The sequence below is a fragment of the Populus nigra genome, chromosome 3 (genome assembly GCF_951802175.1).
Source record: "Populus nigra chromosome 3, ddPopNigr1.1, whole genome shotgun sequence".
NCBI classification, from domain to species: domain Eukaryota; kingdom Viridiplantae; phylum Streptophyta; class Magnoliopsida; order Malpighiales; family Salicaceae; genus Populus; species Populus nigra.
Window position 1 is genome coordinate 8,073,418 of NC_084854.1, and position 22,523 is coordinate 8,095,940.

The following is a 22,523-nucleotide window of genomic DNA, read 5'->3' on the forward strand; positions in this document are numbered from 1 at the left end:
TTATCAACCTCAAAAACCAGAAATTCAAGTCTATTTCCTTATCATATGTTCAAAACTTAACCATTGCTACTTAACTAATCAGGCTAATAACTAGTAATTCATAATGCCATAACTGTACAGTTTTACCAAATCCATCAAAACATCCATCGGAGATAATAACATTTTAAAGAAAACCCACATTGCCAAAACCTTTAAAAAAGATAAAGGGTGCTCAAATTAAGAACTAGAAGTGGGCTTGAAAGTGTAAGGCTGAGGAAGGGACAACGGACCTCTCCTGATTTCCTTATCTTCCAACAACCTCTGCGCTGTCTTGTTCCTGCAATACAGCCTGTCAAAATGCTTCACCTATTTATATATAAAAAAAACAGCAGTAATATTGAAATTAGTATTAATAATAACAGTAATGAGATTTTATCATTTTAATCAAAGATTACCCAAGCAGGTCTGCAGTTCTTCTCAAACTCAACCCTTGATTTTTTACATTCAGCTGGATATTGAAGCCCCACAGACCCGATTTCTGTGGGTTTCTTGTCTGACTCTTTCTCCAAACATGCGAAAAAAGCATCTCGCGCCTGATATTATAAATATAAATAAATAAAGAATCGATATTTGTTGTTTCGTTTACTAAGAGAAGCATTGTTTTCTTGATCTTCTTTATTAAAAAAAAAAAAAAAGAAGGAGAAAGAAGCAAGAGAAAGGACCTTGTAGCAAGCTTGTCTTGACTGGGAGAGGACATCCGTATGGATTTTGTCAATATTTCTTGATGCATAGGTTTCCATAGCCATGGCAGCAGCGGCAGCAGCGGCAGCAGCAGCTGGTTTGGTTTATTTGTTTAGTCGAAGTACTAATCTGTTTGTTGAGAAAGAATCAAAGGACTGCCCCATAAATTGACAGAGTCATTTAAGCTCAATCTAGTGAGCTGGGCTTAGTTAATGGGCTGCATATCCTTATTGGTATGGGCTTCTGGCTCTATACTCAATAATCAAGCTTTTATAGCCTTATGCTATGTTGGGCCCTGTTGAATGAAATTATTTTCTTTTTCTTTCCTTACTTTTTTTTAAAAAAAATTAGAATGAAATAGTGTTACTCAAAACTTAAAACTTAAAAAATATAAAAAAACTAGGATGACTTGATGGATATCGTGGCCAATTTATATATAAAAAAATAATGAAAGTTTTTCAAAAATCAGAATTGATAAAAAATAAACAATTATTATGTCTTTTGAAAATAGTAAACCATGCTATGTTTATAAGAATATAAGAGCATTCAAATTCATTTTTTAGGTAATGCTTGTGCTCATAAATTATTATTATTATTATGTTGTAATAATCATAATAATAATAATAATAATAATAATAATAATAATAATAATAATAAAGGAGTTGGAACTCAAAAAAATTTAAAATGAAAAGGAACACTATATTAATTAGATTAGTTGAACTACATATTATTGGATACTCATAATTATTTAACTTATAGTGCACGTGGAAGGCGGTGATCGTACTAATTAAAAAGACGTTTTGTATTCTCCCTCCTCTTCAATATGGCCTATGAAATAGCCCTGCAGTCTGCAGCTCATCTACGACATCAATGCATTGTTATTATCTCAGTGATCCGTGGACTTCTAGATGATATTTGTTGGGTTTTAAATAAAATAAAAATTAAATTAATTCAGTCAGAACCATAGCTTTAGGACCAGTTAACCTTTAGACCGGTCCGGGTTTTATCCATAAATACGTTGAATTCTTTTTTTTCTCTCTTGAAACTTATCTTCATATTAAATTCTTCATTCAATTCTAAAAAGAGTATGATTTAATTGGTTAGATCTTAAATTTACTTCTTAAAAATCACTAATTTAAGTCTCACAAATCTCAGGACCACTGGAGATTTATATAGTTGTTAACTCCATGGCCCGTGGGATTAGTTGAAGTACGCACAAGCTAACTCGAACACCCACATCAATAATAATAAAAAGAAATTATTCATTCCAAAGTTAAGTATGTTTTTCAATTTGGTTGATATCAACTATTTCAAACCATAGTTAAGTGTATTTTTCTATCCGATCAAAGATCGGCGTTCCTTTTTAGAAATTAGGGAATTCAACAAGAACGTATGATTTCATACTCGTCCTTCTTTTAATGGAGGCACCTTTCAATTCGGAGACAAATCTTCAATGAATATCCACATGATTTATGTTTTCATGACCTAATTCTTATTAAATAAAATTAGCATATTATAGAGAATTAAATATTTTAAATTTATCAAACAATTTTAATTAAGTAAATATTAGAAAAATTATTTATATATAATGTTACTTTAGATATATATTGACAAAAAATCTAAATATAATAGATTGTTTATATATTTATAAGTGGAGGTGTTGTTGTCCAAAAACTCATGAAAAACAAATTTAGACAAGTGAGAAAAAAATATTTAGTTTATAAACATCTAATATATTTAGAATACAACAAATTTCAATCATAATAATAATAAAAAAAAACCTATATATAAAGAACACTAAATATATATTAAACTCGTAATCGATATCAAAACAATGTCTTTATATACATACTAATCACATAATATATCTTTATATAAATTAAAACAAAACCAAAAAAATGTACTTATAAAGAACTTTAAAATTGATCAAGCTTTGTTGTTGTTAAGAAATAATCAATTTTTAAAAAAAATTTATTGTTTATCATTTGGTGCAAAAAAGTTGTCTTCAAAGTTTAGGTGCACTTCTAAACAATGTTCAACAAACCAATAAAGTATTACTCAATTATCCTTCTATAATGATTGAGCTTAAGCTCTATAAAAAAAAAAAGAAGGAAATTTAGAGAGGAAACAAAGATTTAAAACCGAAAAAGAAATGCTAGTAAAAAAAAATGTCAAATTCTATCAAAACATCGCATAATTAACCAACCTCACTCTTCTTCGGCCTTGTTTATTGAGAATTTTAGGTAATAGAATTTAATGGACTTCCCCAACAAACATCTTTAATTACCCATAATAAAATCAGTATTAAACTTGAATTTTTTTTATTTAAATCATGTGATTTTTTAGCTAAAAAATATATTCAAGTATTGTTGAAAGAGTTCTAAAAAAACTTATCAAATTCTTTCATTCATGGACCAGACAAATCAATGGGTTAAAAGAAATAACTTTTTATGGATCAGCCATAAGTCCAAATTTTAGTTAAGAAAAAATAATCTTTTGTAGCGTAGAATATTATTTTATAATAAACCAAACTCATGTCACGTCCAAGTACACGAGCTAAGTCGAGCTAGGCTGACACACTTGTATATGTTAGTTTTAAACTCGAAACTTATTTTGTTTAAAACCTCTTCTTTTTAAAAGCTTGAGTGTTATTTGAGCTCAATTTAATTTTTTAACTTCCCACTTTATAAAGGCCTAAAATTTTTTGCTTCTTTCCTATATGAGAGAGAGTTCTTCTAGTGGGTTTTGGATTTCAATAAATTATATCGATCAATAGTTTTTTAATATTAATTTTTTATTTATCCATGATTATTTTGCATCATGTTAATGTTCTATGTTAAAGAATTTAAGTTGGAGATTAATTTTTAACAAAATCTTAACTCTAGGAGGGAATTTTATTTTTAATTTGATCTAAATTAACAATGTCCTTTAATAAATTTTCAAACAGGTACATCAGATCGAAAGATTCTCTACATACCTTTATACCCAAATACGTGAGTTATTTTTATTCCTTCTGCCTACACCTATGCCTCCATAGAACAACGTAACAGTCCCTTATTATACTTGCCTCCATTTGGATAAATGAAGCTAGAGTTGACCTCTATGAATGTACGTACGTGGATATAATTTTTATCTCTAATTGTGTACGATCATTAATTTTTAAGCCATCTTCATATGTTCAATTAATCTAATTAATTACACAGAATACTTCTGACCATAGACTACGTGATTTGCACACTTTTTAATTACAAAATGTTCAATTCCAATATTTTTCCTCTTGGAATTTAGCATCTAATCTCTGTTAAAGAATAATATAAATTATATTCTGAGATCTTATTTAATAACTTAAGTTACTGGGTTGAGATAGTTCTTTGACATGGTATCAGAGCCTTGATGACCAAGCGGTCACGAGTTCGAATCTCACCATCCCTGTTTATTTGATAAAAATCAAGTACAAGATAATATAAACTTGTACAAGTTTCAAGCCCTTACAATGATTTACATATGAACTAATTGTTTGGTAGCTTGCCCAGCACAAAAGAGTTTGTTATACACAACACATTGAATATACTATTTATCACAACAAATGTGTAGTTTTACTAAAATTCATCCTGTAAACTTATCTTTGTATTATAACTTTCAAAGAACAAATTAATACTATAGCTATAAGAACAAAAGATATAAAGAATTATATAAATATAGAAGCGTAAGTCAAAAGCTTGACTCTTCGTTCTTTTCAGACCGTGTAAATGCATTTACTTTCTCGACAGAGGGAGCTGTAATGGATTTTCTTAGACCTTGACTTGACAAATTTATCCAGTTGATCAACCCGTAATCAAAGGAGGACCACAGAGGGCTCGACGACACAAAAGGTATCAGCATAAAATACTTTTTCAGGTCGGCAGAAAAGGCCAACATTCATTTTTCTGATCTTATTTGTTAGAATAAGCGAATATATATGCTTGTGAACCCTCTCAAGGGAAAGCATAAAAAGTATGAGATGCGTAGAGTCATGCCCTAGGAACTCCTATTTATTGGAGAAAAGGAAAATTCATCCCCCAAATGCTCTTGTTCTTTTGTTATATAGATGTCTGTTTTCTATCATAAAAAATCCTATTAAAACCAAAAAATATAGGCATACAAGCCATTCACATACTAGAATAAATAGAGTTTTTTAAAAAAAAACTATTAGACCTGGGATCAATAAATATTTTAAATCTTATTAATCAAGGAATTTCACTATAGTTAGGTTGACGCCATTCAAGAATCCTCAAGGAATTCCAATTCTTGTTATATATTTGTTCCAACTCTCCACTCTCTTCATTTGTGGTTGCTAAAGGGTGTGTTTGTTTTCTAAAAAGTGATTTCTGAAAAATTATTTTTCAAATTTTCCTATATTTGTTTGATATTAGAAAAGTTGGTCAATGAAAAACACTTTCCGGTCAACGAAAAATACTTTCCAGTCAAAGAAAAATTTGGTTTGATTTCCAGGAAAATATTTTTCTTTTATTTTGGGAGGAAAATACTTTCTGGAAGTTGTGAAAATTTTAGAAATGTCATATTATTTGCTGATTATATCAAATTTGGTCCTCAAACTTTTGATTTCTATATATATTTTGTTTTGAATATTTGTTTTTCAATTTCATCCCTTAGAATTTAATTTTTATATTAACTTTGGTCCTCATTTTTATAATTGTTATTTTTTTTTCTTATCATTTTTTAATTGAAATTTTTTATCTATCAAATTTGGTCCTTATTCTTTTGATTGTTACTTATTTTATTTGAAATAATTTATGAAATGTTAATTATTATTATTTTAATTTCTTCATCTTTCAATTTTTTTTATTTTTTAAATTTGATCTCTGTTATTTTGATTATTCTTTATTTTATTTGAGATAATTTATGAAATTATATATTTTTTCAATTTCATTCTCATTCAACTTTTTAATTTGTAAGATTTGTTCCTCATTATTTTAATAAACTTGAAAAAAATAAAACATTAATAAGTTATTTCCCAGTTTATTTTTCATAACATAACTAAACACTGGAAAGTGTTTTCCAACTTATTTTCCATTATACTACCAAATATTGCAAAATAATTCACATTTCCGGAATTCACTTTCCAAAAGAAAACTACTTTCCAGCAAACAAACAAGGTCTAAATGCCATATAAGGACCATTAAACCAATCATAAATAATTATCTATTTGTCGTTTAAATATTGCAAGTTTGATAATAAGTTAATAACACATATTAAAAGTAAAACAAACATTTTTGCATCATGTTTTGTCTACTCTCTTATCAACTAAATAGAAAATAGGAATATTCATTTTATCTTATATATCATTACCAAATATAACTCATCTTTGTCTCATATTCTATATCAATTATTTTTTCTCATCTATTCTAAAAAAATAACCAAAGGATACCTACTTGTCCTCTTTTTCAACCAATCATCTATTAACATGAAAGCAAAATCTTATATCAATAAAAATTTATTTTGCGCGGAAAAAAAAACACTGTAGAGATTAATGTGGATACACAATAAAAACTATTCATTGCTATAATAAAAAGATCTTTTTACCTTTTTAGGAAAAAATAAAACGCTATTAATCACGGGTATTTTGGTCTTGTTACGTGACTAATTAGTCATTAATGATTTGCATGGGGTATATATATTTTTTTCAAGTTAAAGGAACAAAAATAACTTATTTTCTCTCCGGATCAAAATTTTATATGCTATTAATTTAGCGTATTTTAGTCTTCTAATTTTTTTTAAATACAGTTAAAAGATAAAATTGCCCTTGAAATGCCAAAAAATTAAACCATTTGTAAATGGGCGTTTTAGTATTTTCCTAGAGATTTTCTTTGTTATTTCCTGAACTATGGAGGGTAAATTAGTTATTTTAGATGAATTATTAAAATTTTAATTGAAAAGGTTAGTTGGCACGTGATAATCATGCACCAGTGCATAGGAGGCACCCACGCCTTTTAGGAGGCGCGAGCACCATCTCCTGGTGGCCAAACCTGTCCTTATGTTATGTCATTGAAAGCACCATCACGTCCTCTTTCTCTTGGTGTATTATATATAGTAGCGGTACGATGGTTTGTCACCGGTGATCCTTTTTTATCTTCTTTTTCTCTCCTCAATTAAAAAATACAGTTTGGTCCTCTTTCTTTATGATATTTTGATTTCAATCTTTATTCTTTTGATTTTAAATTTTTGTTCTCGATCCTTTTATAAAAATTTATTTGTTTTCAATTTAATCTTTAAATTCCAATTTGTCATATATTGTTTTTTCCATTTTAGTTTTTATTCTTTTTATTTTGAAAATTTTTTCCTTGGTATTTTTATAAAAGTTTATTGGTTTTCAATTTTATCCTTCAATCAATATTTATGATCTATTAATTTTTTAAAATTTGATCTCCATTCTTTTGATTTTTTTTCTTTTTTTTATGTTATTTCTTTTTAATTTAACCCTCCACTAACAAACTTTAGGTTGCCCATTAATTTATTTTTTATTATGATTTTCACTCGTTTTCTTTTAATTGCAATTTTTTTATCTTGTATTCTTTTGTGTAATTGATTTTTTAAAAACAATTTCATCCTCTAGTGTTTGATTTGATGGGGATTGAACTTCGTAATTTCTCTATATATGGTGCTTCCGGTCTAATGACTCAGGTCACGAGTTTGAAAAATTAATATAAGTCAACATCATTTTTTTTGCTTATTTTATTTTTAAATTTCATTGTTCAACATTGATTTTTTTTTTCAAAAAAGATTGATTTTGTGGTTTTCTTTGATTTCTTTTCCAACGGGTTATCCAAATGTGATGACTTGGACCACAGGTTTTGCGGGTTAACCCGAGGTTGGCTTGCCCTTTATTATCTAGGTTAGATGTCAATCACGCTACCTTAAGTTGACTTAGACTGATTTTTTTTATCCTGTTTTTATCCAGTTTTATATTTTCAAAGATTATTTGTTTCAAGTTATTGTGATCTTTTATTTTTATAAACATTTTCTTCATTTACTATCATTGTTTATTTTTTGTATCATCTAATTAAACTAAAATCAACTTATTAAACTTGATCGAGACTATGACTCGAGTCATTTATACTTCTTATTTCTTTTAAATGCGCTTGTGATACCTAGACTATCGTTGCTTTTTATTTATTTATTTATTATAATTTTGGTTTTTATTTTGATTCCTTTTTAAATATATCTTATTAAAAAAATATATTTGATATATGTTTCAATTAACATCCCTACTCTATAATTGTTTTTATTTTACTTATTTAATCTTTTATTAATAGAGGCTTATTAAATTATTTTGTATGTATTTAATTTTTTAAGATATTACTCATATTCATGATCTATTCTTTGATGTTTTATATAGATGAACTTTATTTTTAAAAATAAAAAATATTTATTTTTAGATAATGTTTCTAATATGTGAATTCTTGCATAATTTGTTTTTTCTTTTAGTTTGTTCTGTCAATTTCATGTGTGTTTATATTTTTATTATCATTTGATTAAATAAAAAATTATTTTGTATGTATTTAATTTTTTTAAGATATTATTCATATACATGATTTTTTTTTATGTTTTATATAGATGAACTTTATTTTTAAAAATAAAAAAATATTTATTTTTAGATAATGTTTCTAATATGTGAATTCTTGCATAATTTTTTTTTCTTTTTATTTTGTCCAATTAATTTCATATGTGTTTATATTTTTATTATCATTTGATGGAATAAAAAATTAATTTGAATAAACAAATTTAGTAAACGCAGCCGAGTAAATATTCCATGTTACGAGATCAAATATCTGAATATATATGTCTCTTAATTTCTTTATTTTTACTTTTACTTATCGTTAATATCTTTTTTTCATTTATTTACATAATAGTTCTCAATTTATTTAATTAAATACTTGCATAAAATTTTTTGATTTGCACTTAGAATTTCTTTATGTAAAAAAACACATTTGAAAAGCTTGGATGTCCAATTTTTTGCTAGAAAAAAAATATACTCCCTCCAACAAAACACAAGTGATCAAATAGCTAGTGTATATGTGTGTAATGGTTCAAGTGTAAAGTAGGTTCATTGCAAATATGATTTAAAAATATTAAGAAATGTAAAGGGCCTCTTGGTTTTATTATTCATGCAAACACAAGTCATGTGGATTCATGCAATGATTTGATTTTTTTTTGTTCTTTAGTTTTTTATTTATGATTGGAAATTAGATTTCATAATTTATTTTGGTTTGTTTTTTAAAATGTTATCACAATCTCAAAAAATACTTGCAGTGGAGTGGTGCTCAATTTTGTGAAAACAAAAATGATTTTGTTGTTTGCAATATATTAAAAAATAGAGGACAAAAATTTTAAAAATAGCTTTCCTTGAAATAAAAAATATTGTGTTGGCGCTTTTTTGAGAGATTTAACCTTAATATTTTTCTAAATTTTGTTTTTTTGGTTATTTTAGTTTGGATATTATATTTTTTAGACCAAAATTGTAATTTTTGGATTGATAAATTGGTTTTTAGAGATTCTAATAGTTTTTATTATGTTTTTTTAAATGAAAATATGTTTTTAAAAAATAAATTTTTAGTTCAAAAAACCCTAAAGTTTATGACCATTTCTATAGTTCCCGGAATGTAGGCAAGACTGGAAGAAGAAATCAAAAGCTAACCTGTTTTTTTTCTAATAATTTAAATGTAATTTTTTAAAAATTATTTAATTGAAATAAATTAGTTATTTTATTTTATTAAATTCTTGTTTAGACATTATTTTAATATTGTTTAGTTTTTACTGTGTTCAGAAAGCATTTTCTTTTGTACAATTCATTGTAATCATTTAAAAAAATTCTATTTGATTGCTTTGCAGTTAGTGTCAATTTTTTTATCATATAATTAAATAAAAAATATTTTTTTAAAATAAAATTATTAAACTTTGTAGAGTTTATGATCCATGTCACGAGTTTGACAGGTTGTAATATACCAACAAACAAATTTTATGGGTGTTTTCATTTGTATTTGTTAATTTTTTTGTAGTGCTTTTTTTTGTTATTATCAATTTAAAAATATGAAAATTTGGTATTTGAATATATATAAAAGACAGTGAAATAATCAAAACATCTTTAAAAGCAAAGCTTTTAAAATTGGTGTCAATGACTTTTTTCATCATTTTACAATGATTTATTATTATTATTATTAGGTAATCTTAGTAGCAATATAACATTTAACCAAATATATATTAAAAAAATGGTCGGGGCACATATAGTGTACTCTTCAACGCCTGAGAGGTGTTTGCGCCCTTCAAGCGATGTGTACGACATCTCTCAGCGTCCGAAAAAGTTTTTCTACCATGTCAATGGAAGTGGCGTCATGTTTTCATCCTAGTGGTGTGACACGTATAAATAATGATTGTCTGGTTTGTCATTGGTTAACCTTTTTTCTTTTTTTTTTCTCTCTCTTCCCTCAAGAATCACATTTGACCCTCTTTGTTGTTGATATTTCAACTTTAATTTTTATTTTTTTTATTTCTAATTTTTATATATTTTTGACTCTTTTATAAAAATTTTATATGTTTTTCTTTCTATATCTGATTATGCTATTATAATTTTTTTTAAAAGAAGTTTTTATACTACTTTCTCGATTTTTTTTCAAAAAATGTTAATTTTAAAAAAAAAATTAACAGAATTTTTTTTTATTTGACGGTAAACATATCCTTGAAATGATTTTGCTATCAATTAAGAAATTTAATAAATTTTTTAATAGTTGATTTCAAGATTTGAAACGCAATGAATAATTCCAGTAATGAACTGTTGGGGTGAATCCAGCAATGTGATTGGCTTCCTCCACATGGATCTGATCCATAATAATTGAGAGCATACACATTCATTATTTTGGTCGTAGAAAACTAATTTCTTGGAGGACCGATGAGCAAGTCATTCCAAAACAAAACACCCCCCTCTCTCTCCCCTCCCCCAGTCTGCTCCTCCTTATTTATGGCCACGCCCCAACCTAAAAACTTCAGGAGGACAAAGGTTTCTGTCACAAATAAGTGCTTATGCCGCACTCGAGTAGAGAAAGAAAACAAAGAAGAAGAAGAACAAAGAAAGTTAAGGGTTTTCCTTGGGTGATTGAGCAAACCCTAGTTAGTTTATGGTGCAGCTAAACAATTCTCTTGGGTTTGATGTATACAAAACTTGATGTGTGCATCTGTGGTTCCAGATCTGAGTGATGACCTCATGGGGTGCTTAGATTTTGCCAGTATAATTCATTTTCTAGTTCAGAAAATTAAAGAGGGACACAAAAGAAAGACTGACAGAAGAGAGTGAGCACACACAAAAGTATATGGTATGAAGGCATTCCATTGCAGGGTGTGTGCTCACATCTCTTCTGTCAGCTTCCACTTCCAAGTGTTTCCTCGTGCACCCACTAAACCTTCCTTTTTCAGTTCTATTTTTCTTTCAAGGAAAAAAGAACTACTATCCTATCCTCTTCTTTCTTAGAGAGTGTGTGTGTTGTTATTATTATTTCAATTATAATCTCCACTTGTAACTGATCCTTCTTATCTTCTAGATGTATGTGTTTTCTCTCTCTTTCTCTGCAGCTTCCTTTTATCACAACACACGCTTGTGTCTTTCTCGCTTTCTTTATGACTGAAAGGGCAGCTGAAGAGCGCCACTGCATAAAGTATCTCAAGTGCAAGCTTGACGCATCATCCTCCCCATCCATAAAAAATCTGCTCTATATGACATCTCTCTCTTTTCTTTCAGGCAATGAAATTATTTTATAATTGCTGGTAACTAGAATTGTAGAAACGGAATGATTTTTTTGGCGGGTTCATTTCATACATCAGATGGTTATATTTTTTTTTTTTTGAAGAATTTTCCCTGTCAAATTTCATCCACTTGTGTGAGCTTGTATTCTTATATAAACCAACAACAACAAAAAAAAACTATTGATGGTGCTCGAAAGCGTGGCTTTTTATGGTGGTCCTCTTTTTGGAAGGAGAGGACGATTTGTGCTCTTTGAAGTACGCTTCTTTACTGTTCAAAATTTAACGGAAAACTGTATTTTGGAATCTGAAAATGAGTTCCCAATATTATATTTCACCAGCTTTTGATTCATCAAGACTCTCCTGCTTTTCTTCCCTCTTTAATCCTTTTGTATCTCTTGGTGACCATGCAAGGTAAAGGAAGGAGTAAAGGGCATGTGTGGCTACTACTGTCTCTTAATCTGGGTCTGCTTATTTTATTTTATTTTGACAGCCTATCCAGATTTTTCTTTTTTTACTGATGTTTAACCTAACTAATTAATGCAGTTTTTGCACACTTTAAATTTTGGGTATTGTGGACTCGGGGATTTTTTTGGTGCCTAGAACTCGTACTTGCAGTAGGAGAAAAGGGACTCTCCTGAAAATAGGGTCAGCAAATAAGGGTGCCAAATATGGGAAAGTGTTTTTGTTTCCTCTTCTGGGCAGATATGCATTATTTCGCTCCCTTAAGGTAAGTAATTTATCGGAGGAAATTTTTGTTTTTTATTTTTAGGGGTTGAATGCCAAGGGGAATTTCCATGTTCAGTGGTTAGTAGTTAATTTTGCCAGCTGATTTTTCTCGATCTTTATTTGCTTCCTTTTATGGAAGATCTTTCTTATTTGCGAAGGCCTGGCTTTTATTATTTCAAGTAGTAAATCACCCTTAGTTGTTTTTAAAGCGCTTGCTGTTTGCTTGGTTATAGGGGGGCAACGGACGGCTTCTGTTTCCAGCAGTCAGGTAGCATTCCTGTTCTCTTACATGTTAGTTTTTGCTTTCTAGATGTACTTACTAGTGTTGTTTCTTCTAATTTTATGTGTGTTCTTCAGTGATGTTTTTTTTTGCTAGATTTGGAAAATAATCTCTCTAGTTTGGTTTTATTGGGATTTAGGGGTTCTTGGATTGAACATCAGTTGCTTTAAAGGAAGATGTGTGAGCCAATATAATAGGGTTTCGAAATTGTTTAGCATAATAGTTAATAGCAAGGAGGATTCGTCTTTAATCTAAATCTGTTGTGTTAATGACTTCATGAAGGCAGTTCCACTAATCTCTAAATGAAGTACTAGACAGTTTGTTATTAATAATTTTATGCTTCTTTAATGGTAGATTCATGGGTTTTTGTTCGTGGATCAAAGACTTCGTTCAGTCCTCATAACGGTCATTCTTTAACATCTGATGTTCTAATTTTGGCTGTCTGTACTTGCAGGGTTTTTTTTTTCCTGTTACAATAATCTTACAGATTTTGTTTTTCCCTTTAGTCCACCAGTGAAAGGAACTGACTTGTGTTATGTGCTCTTAAAGGTTCCTTTCTATAATATTCTTGACTATATCTTGTCCTTGAACAGAAGCTATATTGAATGACTGGACTGTATTTCCTCCTTGTGAGAAGTACTTCTATATAAAATGTGTGTAGCAGGACATGAGTTCCTGTCAAATTACGAAAAAGAAACTAAGTAGATGTGATTAGACATCCAATTATTTGTCATAATCCTATCCTACAATTTAAAAGGACAGCGTGAGAAATAATATTAAAGACTACTGTTTGGTTTTCGGCTAGCACTTGATAGAGTGAAGGACCATTTGTACAGACTTTTAGCAACTTGACTTGATGCGGTCGTAATAATGAATGTCAAGAGGGGTTTTCAGACTAGAATTTAGGTTTTACAGGTACTATATTAATGAATTTGATATCAGTTGAGTAGTTTGGTAGTTAGGCATGAAGTTTTTTCACTGCTAGAGACAACCATGAGTTTTTTTTTCTGATCATAAACTAAAATATGCTCATAATTCCTATAACCATTACCATCATCTCTATCAGTTTTAGCAGTGTAGTTCGCTATTATGCTGTTTGATCTTCTGATCTGATGCCCCTTTTCTTAAGAAAAACAAAGTTCAAGATGAAAACATTGATTTTTTATGTTAAAAGAATTATAATGGCAGACCAAATTCATGAATGCAGTAGCATGCACAATGTTGAACCAGTCTGTGCATGGCAAGTCAGGTTGTTTGTGAAAACAAGCTGCTTTGGCTGGCTCTTCCACTTAAGAACTTAATGCAAGCTATAGTTCTATTGTTAGGCATGATTCAATGATCTCTATCTTATAAACTTCCTAGGAGAAATCTTCTCAAATCAAAACTTTCTTCTGTAGTCTCATTTTATAGCATTCTAAACACAAACGAACACACAAGAGTGTACAAGCAATGTTTTGTACGATACGCTAGCTGGCATAAACGAGGAAGGAATCATCGCGAACATTTTATTGGAAAGTAAATTAAACTATGAAGATTGTGGATGCAACAATATAAAGGATTTTGTTATATACATGGAAGTTGAGGGGAAGAAAAAATGACTTCCAATGCTTGGAAATAAAGCATCTATATGACGTTAGGTTACACCATCTGAAAGAAACGTTTTTTTCTCAATACAATTTTTCAAATCATGTTGATTTCCTGTTCAAAATTGGTTTCTTATTGAGTCCTGTAGTTCATGTACAATGGGACGTTGTAATTATGCTTGTTTTATTGAGTTCATGTACTTTCCTCCTTGTTGCGGTTTTCTATATATAGTGCTGTGTCAAAGAGCTATCTATTCCACGGCTGAGATGTTTGATTTTACCAAATTTCTTGCAATCAGCACTTACTTTTTGTTCACCTCTTTTGTCATGAATTCCAAGTTGAGTAAAGGAGCAGAATCTATGTAGTTTCTATAACTTAGAGGAACTGTGTGCCGTAATTGTGCTGTTAGATATTATCCATGCAGAGTTATGTCTCATCCTTTGTTTTTCCAGTTTACCGAGTAGCTGGATTTTGAATCGCATAACAATTTCTGAAGTAAAGCACATTCATAATCAGGTTTCAGATTGATGATAGATACCTTAGCTGCATTTCATTGCATTGATTCTACATATATGTGCATTGATCATATGTACAATTAGTTGAATTTGTCGTACTTCAAGCTAAGCTATGCAGTTAACCTAAATTCTTTATAGAATTTTCACTTTATTCATGTTGACATCGGGCTCTAGCTTCCAAGTCAGGGTAGAGAAGTCTCATCAAATATATAAAAGATGTTATATACCTAGATTAGGTTTTTGTGAGTTTTTTTTCTCTATCTTTATTTACTAAGAACTCTGCAAAAGTTTGCCTCGTTAATCAAAACCCTAGACTGAGTAATTATAGTACCAAGATGCTTTAAGGATTGAGAGGTGCTATCAACTGTTTATTGGTTCATGTTCTTCCCAAGATTAGTTTTTTCGCTTTTTCTGGTTGATACTACCGATAAGATTATCAGAGATCTGGTTGTTTCAGATGTTTATGCCACTCTCAAGTCCATCTGTCCTAGGGGAGTCTGTAATTAGTCGTTTTAGGCTGTAGAAGAAGGGGCAATAGACCAAGAACACTTCTTCTCTCAAGCCCCAGACTCCAGATTGTATGTCGTTTCCAATATTGTATAAGAACAAAACTTGAATAAGATATCAGAAATGATTGTTTTGAGCTTGCTTCAACGATGCTTGGAAATTCTCAAGATTTTTTTGAATGAAGAATTTTCTTATTCAAAAGTGGCCTTGGTACAAAGCTGGCACAGAAAACTTTCAGCTAGATAGACGAAGATTCACATTTGTGGTAGTTTTATGCATAAAAACCCATATAAAACATAAAGTTAAATTGAATTCTGGATCTTGGGGGGGATGAAGACAACATCTCCTGGATTTGTGTTCAGTGCTGTATTGTACATGTTTGCATTGAGGAGAGGGTAGTGATTGACTAGGGAAGCAATGCATTTTTGTACTGCTATGCTATTATATATGGGATATATAGTCATATTGTCAAGCTGGTCTATCATGCATGTTTTCAATATATATGATCAAGATGGTTGAAGAGATGGTCATTTCTTTTGCTCTCAATTGATAGAGTATGAGGCGGGGATGTATTTTCACTAGGGAAGCGATGTTTTCAAACTTTGCTTGGTTGTTTTATATGAAATATGGAAAGAACACATCCCTTTTTACTGAACCAAGACAGTGTTTTGCCTAGAAACTGCGAAATACAGAGACTTTCGAGGGTAGTTTTTTAATCAATTTTCACTGATATTGAGCTGATTTCACTGTTGAATCAAACTAACCCCCTTTTTTTTTTTTATCTTGCAGACTATTAATTTAATTTTAGAGGAATGAAAATCCTAAAGTTTAAAAAGAATATTTTCAAATTTATTGTATCTGATATTGAGCTGATTTCATGATGGAAACCATAACATGCTGTTGTTGATCTATAGAAACCGGATTTCGAATTATCTAATTCTGTAGGCATAGATAATTTAGAGAATCAGGTGTTGTGCATAACCTTCTTCTTGCTACTTTTGTATTCCTTTTTTGCATTGATAATTTCGTGTGCTAAAAGCATGCTAATTGGAAGAAATTTTGTTGTCTTGTGCTATTTGATGCAGTTTAGTCAAGACAAAAATGGAAATTTAATTTTGTTCCTCAAGACTCCCAGCTTACTTTATGCTCTGATGCATTTGGACATTTTTGTTTGACACTGAAATAAAGGTTGAAATCATATATAGAAGATATGCTATATCAAACTTAGCACGCTAGAAACATACAGTGATTGGCTTGTGTTCATTTCTCTAGATGAAGCTCTTGTTCTTTATATCACTCCTCTTGCACTTCACTAACTTTAAGCTGCGGCTAGTTTTCGCTCAGGAATTCGATGGAAGAAGAAACTGTGAGCTTGATTTTAAATGCAGAAACACCTGCAATTGAAGAACTGTCAGATTCAAATAGCAGCACTCATCCATTTCCACCAAGCAAGCGTGCAAGGTCCGGCAGTAATATCAGCGCTTCAAGATTCAAAGGTGTTGTGCCACAGCCAAATGGTCACTGGGGTTGTCAAATATATGCCAACCACCAACGGATTTGGCTAGGAACCTTCAAATCTGAAAGGGAGGCAGCTATGGCTTATGATAGTGCAGCAATAAAGCTTCGGAGTGGCGATTCACGGAGAAATTTCCCACCAACTGACATAACTGTCGAAGAGCCAAAATTTCAAAGTTATTACAGCATTGAAGTCGTGCTTGCCATGATAAAGGATGGTACCTACCAATCCAAGTTTGCTGATTTTATAAGAACATACTCCCAAAGTTTGGAGACTGAACTCGGCCTCAAGCTTATGATGCCGCAAAGTAGTGAAGGGCTAACATGTAAGCAACTGTTTCGAAAGGAGCTAACACCAAGTGATGTTGGTAAACTAAATAGGCTTGTCATCCCTAAGAAATACGCTATTAAGTACTTCCCAAATATTTCTGAAAGCGCTCAAGAAGATGAGGCAGCTGACAAAATGGTCGATGTGATGCTAGCTTTCTATGACAAGTCAATGAGGTTGTGGAAATTTCGGTATTGTTATTGGAAAAGCAGTCAGAGTTATGTCTTCACAAGGGGTTGGAATCGATTCGTGAAGGAAAAAAAATTGAAGGCAAATGACTCCATTGTTTTCTGGTTATGCGAGAGTGGAGAGACTGTAGATTCCGCTACTCAAACATTCCAAATGATTGATGTAAGCAACTGTGAAAACAGCAGTAACATTGCAGAGTCATCCAACCAAAGCATTGCGTCCAAAGTTGAGTTGCAGCTTCTCCAAGGCCCGGGAATCGCCCGTGACAGTACAGTCAAGAAGAACGTCGAAGAAGACAGAATGATGCGAGCTGAGAAGCCAACACATGACGCTGTGAAAACAGGCTTTAAACTCTTTGGCATACAAATTCTGTAGAATGGCATGGTTTCTTAGGGTTCTCTCTTCTGCCTTTTAGTGTGGGTTGCTAAGTTTATTCTGATGGCTCAGCTTTTTATATGAGCAATTTTAATTACTAGAAATTACCTTAGTTATATCGGACTTGTAATTGGCAGCTTGGGTGGATGCTAAAATTCTCGGGCAAGATCTTAGTGAATATTGGCCAAATTATTAATGGAAGCATGCAATTATTGGTATTATAATTTACAAGCTGCAGGGAAGGGAGCAATCCTTGCAGTTCCTCTTGCATGAGATGATGTCGGGATTTAACGCCCAAGGTATTGTGTTTCTCATTTTCAGTTTCATTTTTGACAGGTGATTGCATTTGGTGGTCTTTTGGATCTGCATATCTTGGGCCAAAATGTCCCTAGCCAGTTAATGCATAGCACCATTAGGATTCACAAACACAACAAAGCGGTGCCGGGGAAAAGATGATTTTTAATTGAAAATATATTAAAATAAAATTTTTTATATTTGATATTAACATTTTAAAATTATCTAAAAATATATAAAAATATTAATTTGTTGTTTTTTCATATAAAAAATAGTTTAAAAACACTTTAAAAAACTAGTTACGATGCAAAAACAAATATTTAATTACTCTTAAACAATAATAAAAAAAAATGACGTGTTTTGCGTGAAGACAACTTTGATGATGATTTCCTAGCTAAATTGGGATATCCTAGTTTACTAGCGAGTTCTATGTAACGGATCGAATCAAAATGGCTTTGAACATAAAAAAATCCAAGCCACAAGAAATAATTTGGAATTGTTATTAAACCCTGATTAGCAGGTTAACTATGAAACCTTTCAACTCGATTTCTTGTCTAGTTCAGATTAAAATTAAATCATGTTGAAGTTGTTTTGATATATTTCATTTGACTTGATGCGTCCAAAAATAGCTTGAATAACTAGTAAAAGTGTGGTTTGGATTTAAAAATAAATCAAGCTGACATCTTTTACATATATAATATTGGGACGTCTACATATTTGATCAACCCGGCTATATGACAAACTGAAATTAATTATGAAGATAAATTCAAAATCATGAAAATATTGACTGATAAAATTAAAAAAAAAAAATGAAAATGAAAGATAAAAATAAGGGGAAATGGAAAGGAAAAAAAAAATAAAAGGTAAAAAAAGGACATGCTTCACTGTTATGGATAATGAAACATGTGGTAGGTTTTTTTTTAAGTTTTTTTTTTTGCTACAAAATAAAATTGAAAAAAAAATGAAATGAAATAAAAAGAGGGGAAATGAAAAGAAAAGGAAAAAACAAAAACAAAGGAATCAAAGTAGATCAAATTCTATTTGTATTATATCCAAGATGAATATTGTATTTAATTTGATATTTTTATCATAATATCCAGTTTAATTTCATCAAATTAGGTTATAAAAGGGTCTAATTTTTTTAAAAAATATAAATTAAAAAGAAAAAAGTTAAGATGATTCATTGTTTATATAAATAATAAAACGTCATAATTATTATACATATAACTAAAAGGAAATGCACTTTCACTATAGAAATGGCACAATTGAAATTTTCTTCAACTTTTTTTACTATATTGGTGGCAAATTTATAATTTTTTAAGTTTACTTTTTGAATTTTATTTCTTTTTTTTATTTATACTTGGCATATTTATCACTTTACACTTGGCCTATTTATCACTATTTTTTTTATCTTCATTCTTTTGTAATATTTTTTTAGTTTTTTCTTTTTTTTTCTTTGTATTTTTTTTGGAAAATAAAATATTATTTTTTATTCTTTGTAATTGGAATATTTATCACTCTACACTTTGTCTATTTATATTATTTGTTTTTCTAATCTTCATTATTTTGTAATTTTTCCTTTTTTTTCTTTACATGTTTTTTTTTAAAAAAATTATTATACAAAACTAAAAGTAAATGGTGTTTCACTATAGCAATTGCAATATTGTTCTATTTTTTCACTACGTTAAAAACTATCTTGAGATTTTACATGTCTTTATTAACACATATAATTTTTATTTTATTATTTGTAAGCATCAGTTTTTTTATTTATAAATATGTTTTTTACTTGATGTCCAAAAATATGTTAATAACACCAACAATGCATTCTTTTACGTTAGAAAAAAAAATTATTCGACTCGTAATGAGGCGAATCGAATAGAAACTTTAACATTTTTTTCATTTATTAGCATTGATAATTCTTGATTTATTTAATTAAATATATGTATAGGCTTTTAAATTTATAATTAGGATTTTTTGTAAAAAAAAAACATTAGAAAAGCCTACATATTCATTTTATACCAAAAAATAAAATTATCCAACCTGTGGCTAGTCAAATGGTTAAATTGGTCAAATGGCTAGTGTTTTATAAATGTTTTAGTATAGTAGGATAATCTTGTTATGATGCTTTTATTTATCTAGTTAGGTAGAGGTGCTGGTATGAAATCCTTTCTTTTAACACTTATAATGGTTAAATTGGTCCGATTTTACATATTGATCTAAAACTCTAACAACCTATAAGATAGTGATAATGGTTAAATTTGGTCCAATTTTACTAAAACCTTGATAACTTGTACTCTAGGCCAAGTCATATTTATAAATGATTTGAACAATTCATAGGTTCAATCAAAACCTGATTAAAAAAAAATTGATTTTTTTAATTTTATTTTTTTGTTAAAAAGTTCAGGCCTATACGTTAACTCAATGATCATTAATGATCCACATTATCGACTAAACCAATGATTTTGGAAATTTTATTGGGACATTTGTTGATTATGATATGAACAATAATAATGGTGTTTGAAGGAACTACATAAGGATTCGGGTTCTGATTGATATTAGTCTTCCTCTGAAGCGTTGGAAAAAGATTTGTAAAAGTAAAGGCTCATGATGTTTAGTCCAATTCAAGAATGAACGTCTCCCAACTTTATGTTTCATCTGTGTTTTATTAGGCCACTCTAATCAATTCTGTGATAAACTCTTCCAAGTTCAAGATGGCAAGGTCCTTAAGAAGTAGAGAGCATGGCTCAGGACAGTTACAAGGAAGCCAATAAAAAAGGACAACAACAGGTGGTTGAGGGACAGTAACAAGGTGGAGGAGAAGGGATTAACAACCATTACATCTATTATAGGCCAACAATTACAGCTGATATTAATTGCAGAGAGAGAAGGGTTAGGGTTGTTCAGGAGGAGCTATTTGGGCCATAAAAGTTAGGTCTTCATCTATTGTATGATAGAAAGAAAAGAAGAGTGGATTTAGGATATGGTAATATAAGTTCAATGCTCTTTGTAAATGAAACTATTTTTGTTGGGCCAACTTTCTCATCAATAAAAATTATGGGCACATCTGATGGACATAGAGTAATGGCGGGACCTGATGATCAGACCTGTCATAAGCCATGAATTGTTTAAGCTGAAATTATCGAGGACTTGGCAACTCTCATGCAATTCAAGCTCTTAAAGTGCTAGTGTTGTCTAGAAAGCCAGATGACTAGAGTTGATAGTAGTAGAATTGAATCTATTAGAGGGGAAATTAAGTTTGATGGGTGTTTTGTAGTTGACAAATTAAGAGGGGGTGGTTTAGCTATGTTTTGGAAAGGTCTAGGGGCTGTTACATTAATTGGATACTCTCATAACCATGTGGATTTAGAAGTGGTGGGTACAAACTCTTTTCAATAAAGATAAATGGTTTTTTATAGGTTTCCATAACGACATAGACGTAGGGAATCATGGAACCTCCTAAGAGCTCTTAGTAAAAGATCAAATTTGTCTTGAGTATGGATTAAAGATTTTAATGATTTGCTTCGGTTGGAAGATAAGAGGGGAGATAATCCTCATCCTTTGTCCTTGTTATAAGATTTTAGAGATGTTGTGAAAGACTAAAACTTGATTGATATTCCTTTGGTGGGCTATCCATTCACTTGGGAAAGGGGTAGAGGGACTCCTGCTTGCGTCCAAGAACATCTGGATAGGGCATTGTGTACTAATTCTTGGCAATCTCACTATCATAATATGGAGTTCCTTAACCTGATTGTTGGGACCTCTGATCATAATCTTATTTATTTGGTATTTCATAAATTTCTTTTCCATCATAAACACTTCAAGTTTTGTTTCGGAAATGCATGGACTAAGGAGCCAGACTTTGGAATTATGGTTGAACATGCATGGATAAAATCAACGTACTAACAAATTATTGGTAGATTTTAGCAATGGTCAGATAGTCTTACTTAATGGAGATATTGGACTATCATAATCATCTTCAAGCTTTGCATAGCCTTGGAGATGTAGCATCAATAAAGGCTTATTTTAGGTATCGAGACAAGCTTTCCCCGCTACTATCCTAAAAGGAGTTGTACTAGCATCAACGTGTGAAGGAGAATTGGCTAAGAGATAAGGATGCTAATACAAAACATTTTCACGCATCTACATCTATAATAAGAAGATGAAATAGGATTAAGAGGTTGATTAATGATGTGGTGGTGGAATTTGAAGATGAAAGGGCATGGAAAATATGGTGTTAGATTATTTTCACCAACTGTTTGGTGAAAGTCCTTACTCAAGTGACTTTGTAACAAACCATATGGCCCTGTGTGTTTTTGCAGCAATAAACTCTACTTTGTTTTCACTGTTCCAGGATAAGGAATTCAAACGCGATGTGTTTGAGATGAGAGCAGATACTTCACCAGAATCGATGGCTTAAATCCTAAGTTCTTTCAACAATTCTAGAACTTAATAAGGCCAGTTGTGTGTATTGTCTACAAGTATTGGATGGAGAGCAAGGAATTCCCAACAAAACTTACCAAGACCATGCTTGTATTGATTTCCAAGGGTGACAATCCAATTTCCATGAAGGACTTTAGGTCAATTGCTTTATGCAATGTCTTGTATAAAATTATAGTGAAGGCTTTGGCTAACAGACTAAAGGGAATTCTATCCAAAATCATCTCACCTATACAAACAACTTTTATCCCAGGGAGGTCAA

The 22,523-nt window shown here is 30.4% G+C and overlaps 2 protein-coding genes across 4 annotated transcripts; one reads left to right on the forward strand and one right to left on the reverse strand.

Annotated features, from left to right (window-relative positions):
- Nucleotides 1-865, reverse strand: LOC133689170 (cytochrome c oxidase subunit 6B-like protein new16). Its single transcript, XM_062108950.1, has 3 exons — nucleotides 702-865; nucleotides 435-572; nucleotides 1-345 (listed from the first exon to the last, which is right to left on the reverse strand). The coding sequence occupies exons 1-3, from the start codon at nucleotides 783-785 to the stop codon at nucleotides 217-219; spliced, it is 351 nt and encodes a 116-aa protein (XP_061964934.1). The 5' UTR covers nucleotides 786-865; the 3' UTR covers nucleotides 1-216.
- A 9,782-nt stretch (nucleotides 866-10,647) lies between these two features.
- Nucleotides 10,648-17,754, forward strand: LOC133688937 (AP2/ERF and B3 domain-containing transcription factor At1g51120-like). Of its 3 annotated transcripts, none has more exons than XM_062108594.1 (4): nucleotides 10,648-11,973; nucleotides 12,055-12,238; nucleotides 12,471-12,505; nucleotides 16,468-17,754. In XM_062108594.1, exon 4 carries the CDS (start codon nucleotides 16,475-16,477, stop codon nucleotides 17,528-17,530), a length of 1,056 nt encoding a protein of 351 aa, XP_061964578.1. In that variant the 5' UTR covers nucleotides 10,648-11,973; nucleotides 12,055-12,238; nucleotides 12,471-12,505; nucleotides 16,468-16,474; the 3' UTR covers nucleotides 17,531-17,754. The 3 variants fall into 3 exon arrangements, with proteins under 3 accessions (XP_061964578.1, XP_061964579.1, XP_061964577.1); XM_062108595.1 differs by having other exon boundaries at nucleotides 10,648-11,922; XM_062108593.1 differs by having other exon boundaries at nucleotides 10,648-12,238; nucleotides 16,457-17,754.
- Nucleotides 17,755-22,523: the final 4,769 nt, after the last annotated feature.

Coding starts and splice junctions, on each gene's coding strand:
- LOC133689170 (XM_062108950.1), bottom strand. CDS start 785: ATGGCTATGGAAACCTATGCATCAAGAAATATTGACAAAATCCATACG. Junction 573..701: donor CAAGACAAGCTTGCTACAAG/GTCCTTTCTCTT, acceptor TTATAATATCAG/GCGCGAGATGCTTTTTTCGC. Junction 346..434: donor AGAACTGCAGACCTGCTTGG/GTAATCTTTGAT, acceptor ATATATAAATAG/GTGAAGCATTTTGACAGGCT.
- LOC133688937 (XM_062108593.1), top strand. CDS start 16,475: ATGGAAGAAGAAACTGTGAGCTTGATTTTAAATGCAGAAACACCTGCA.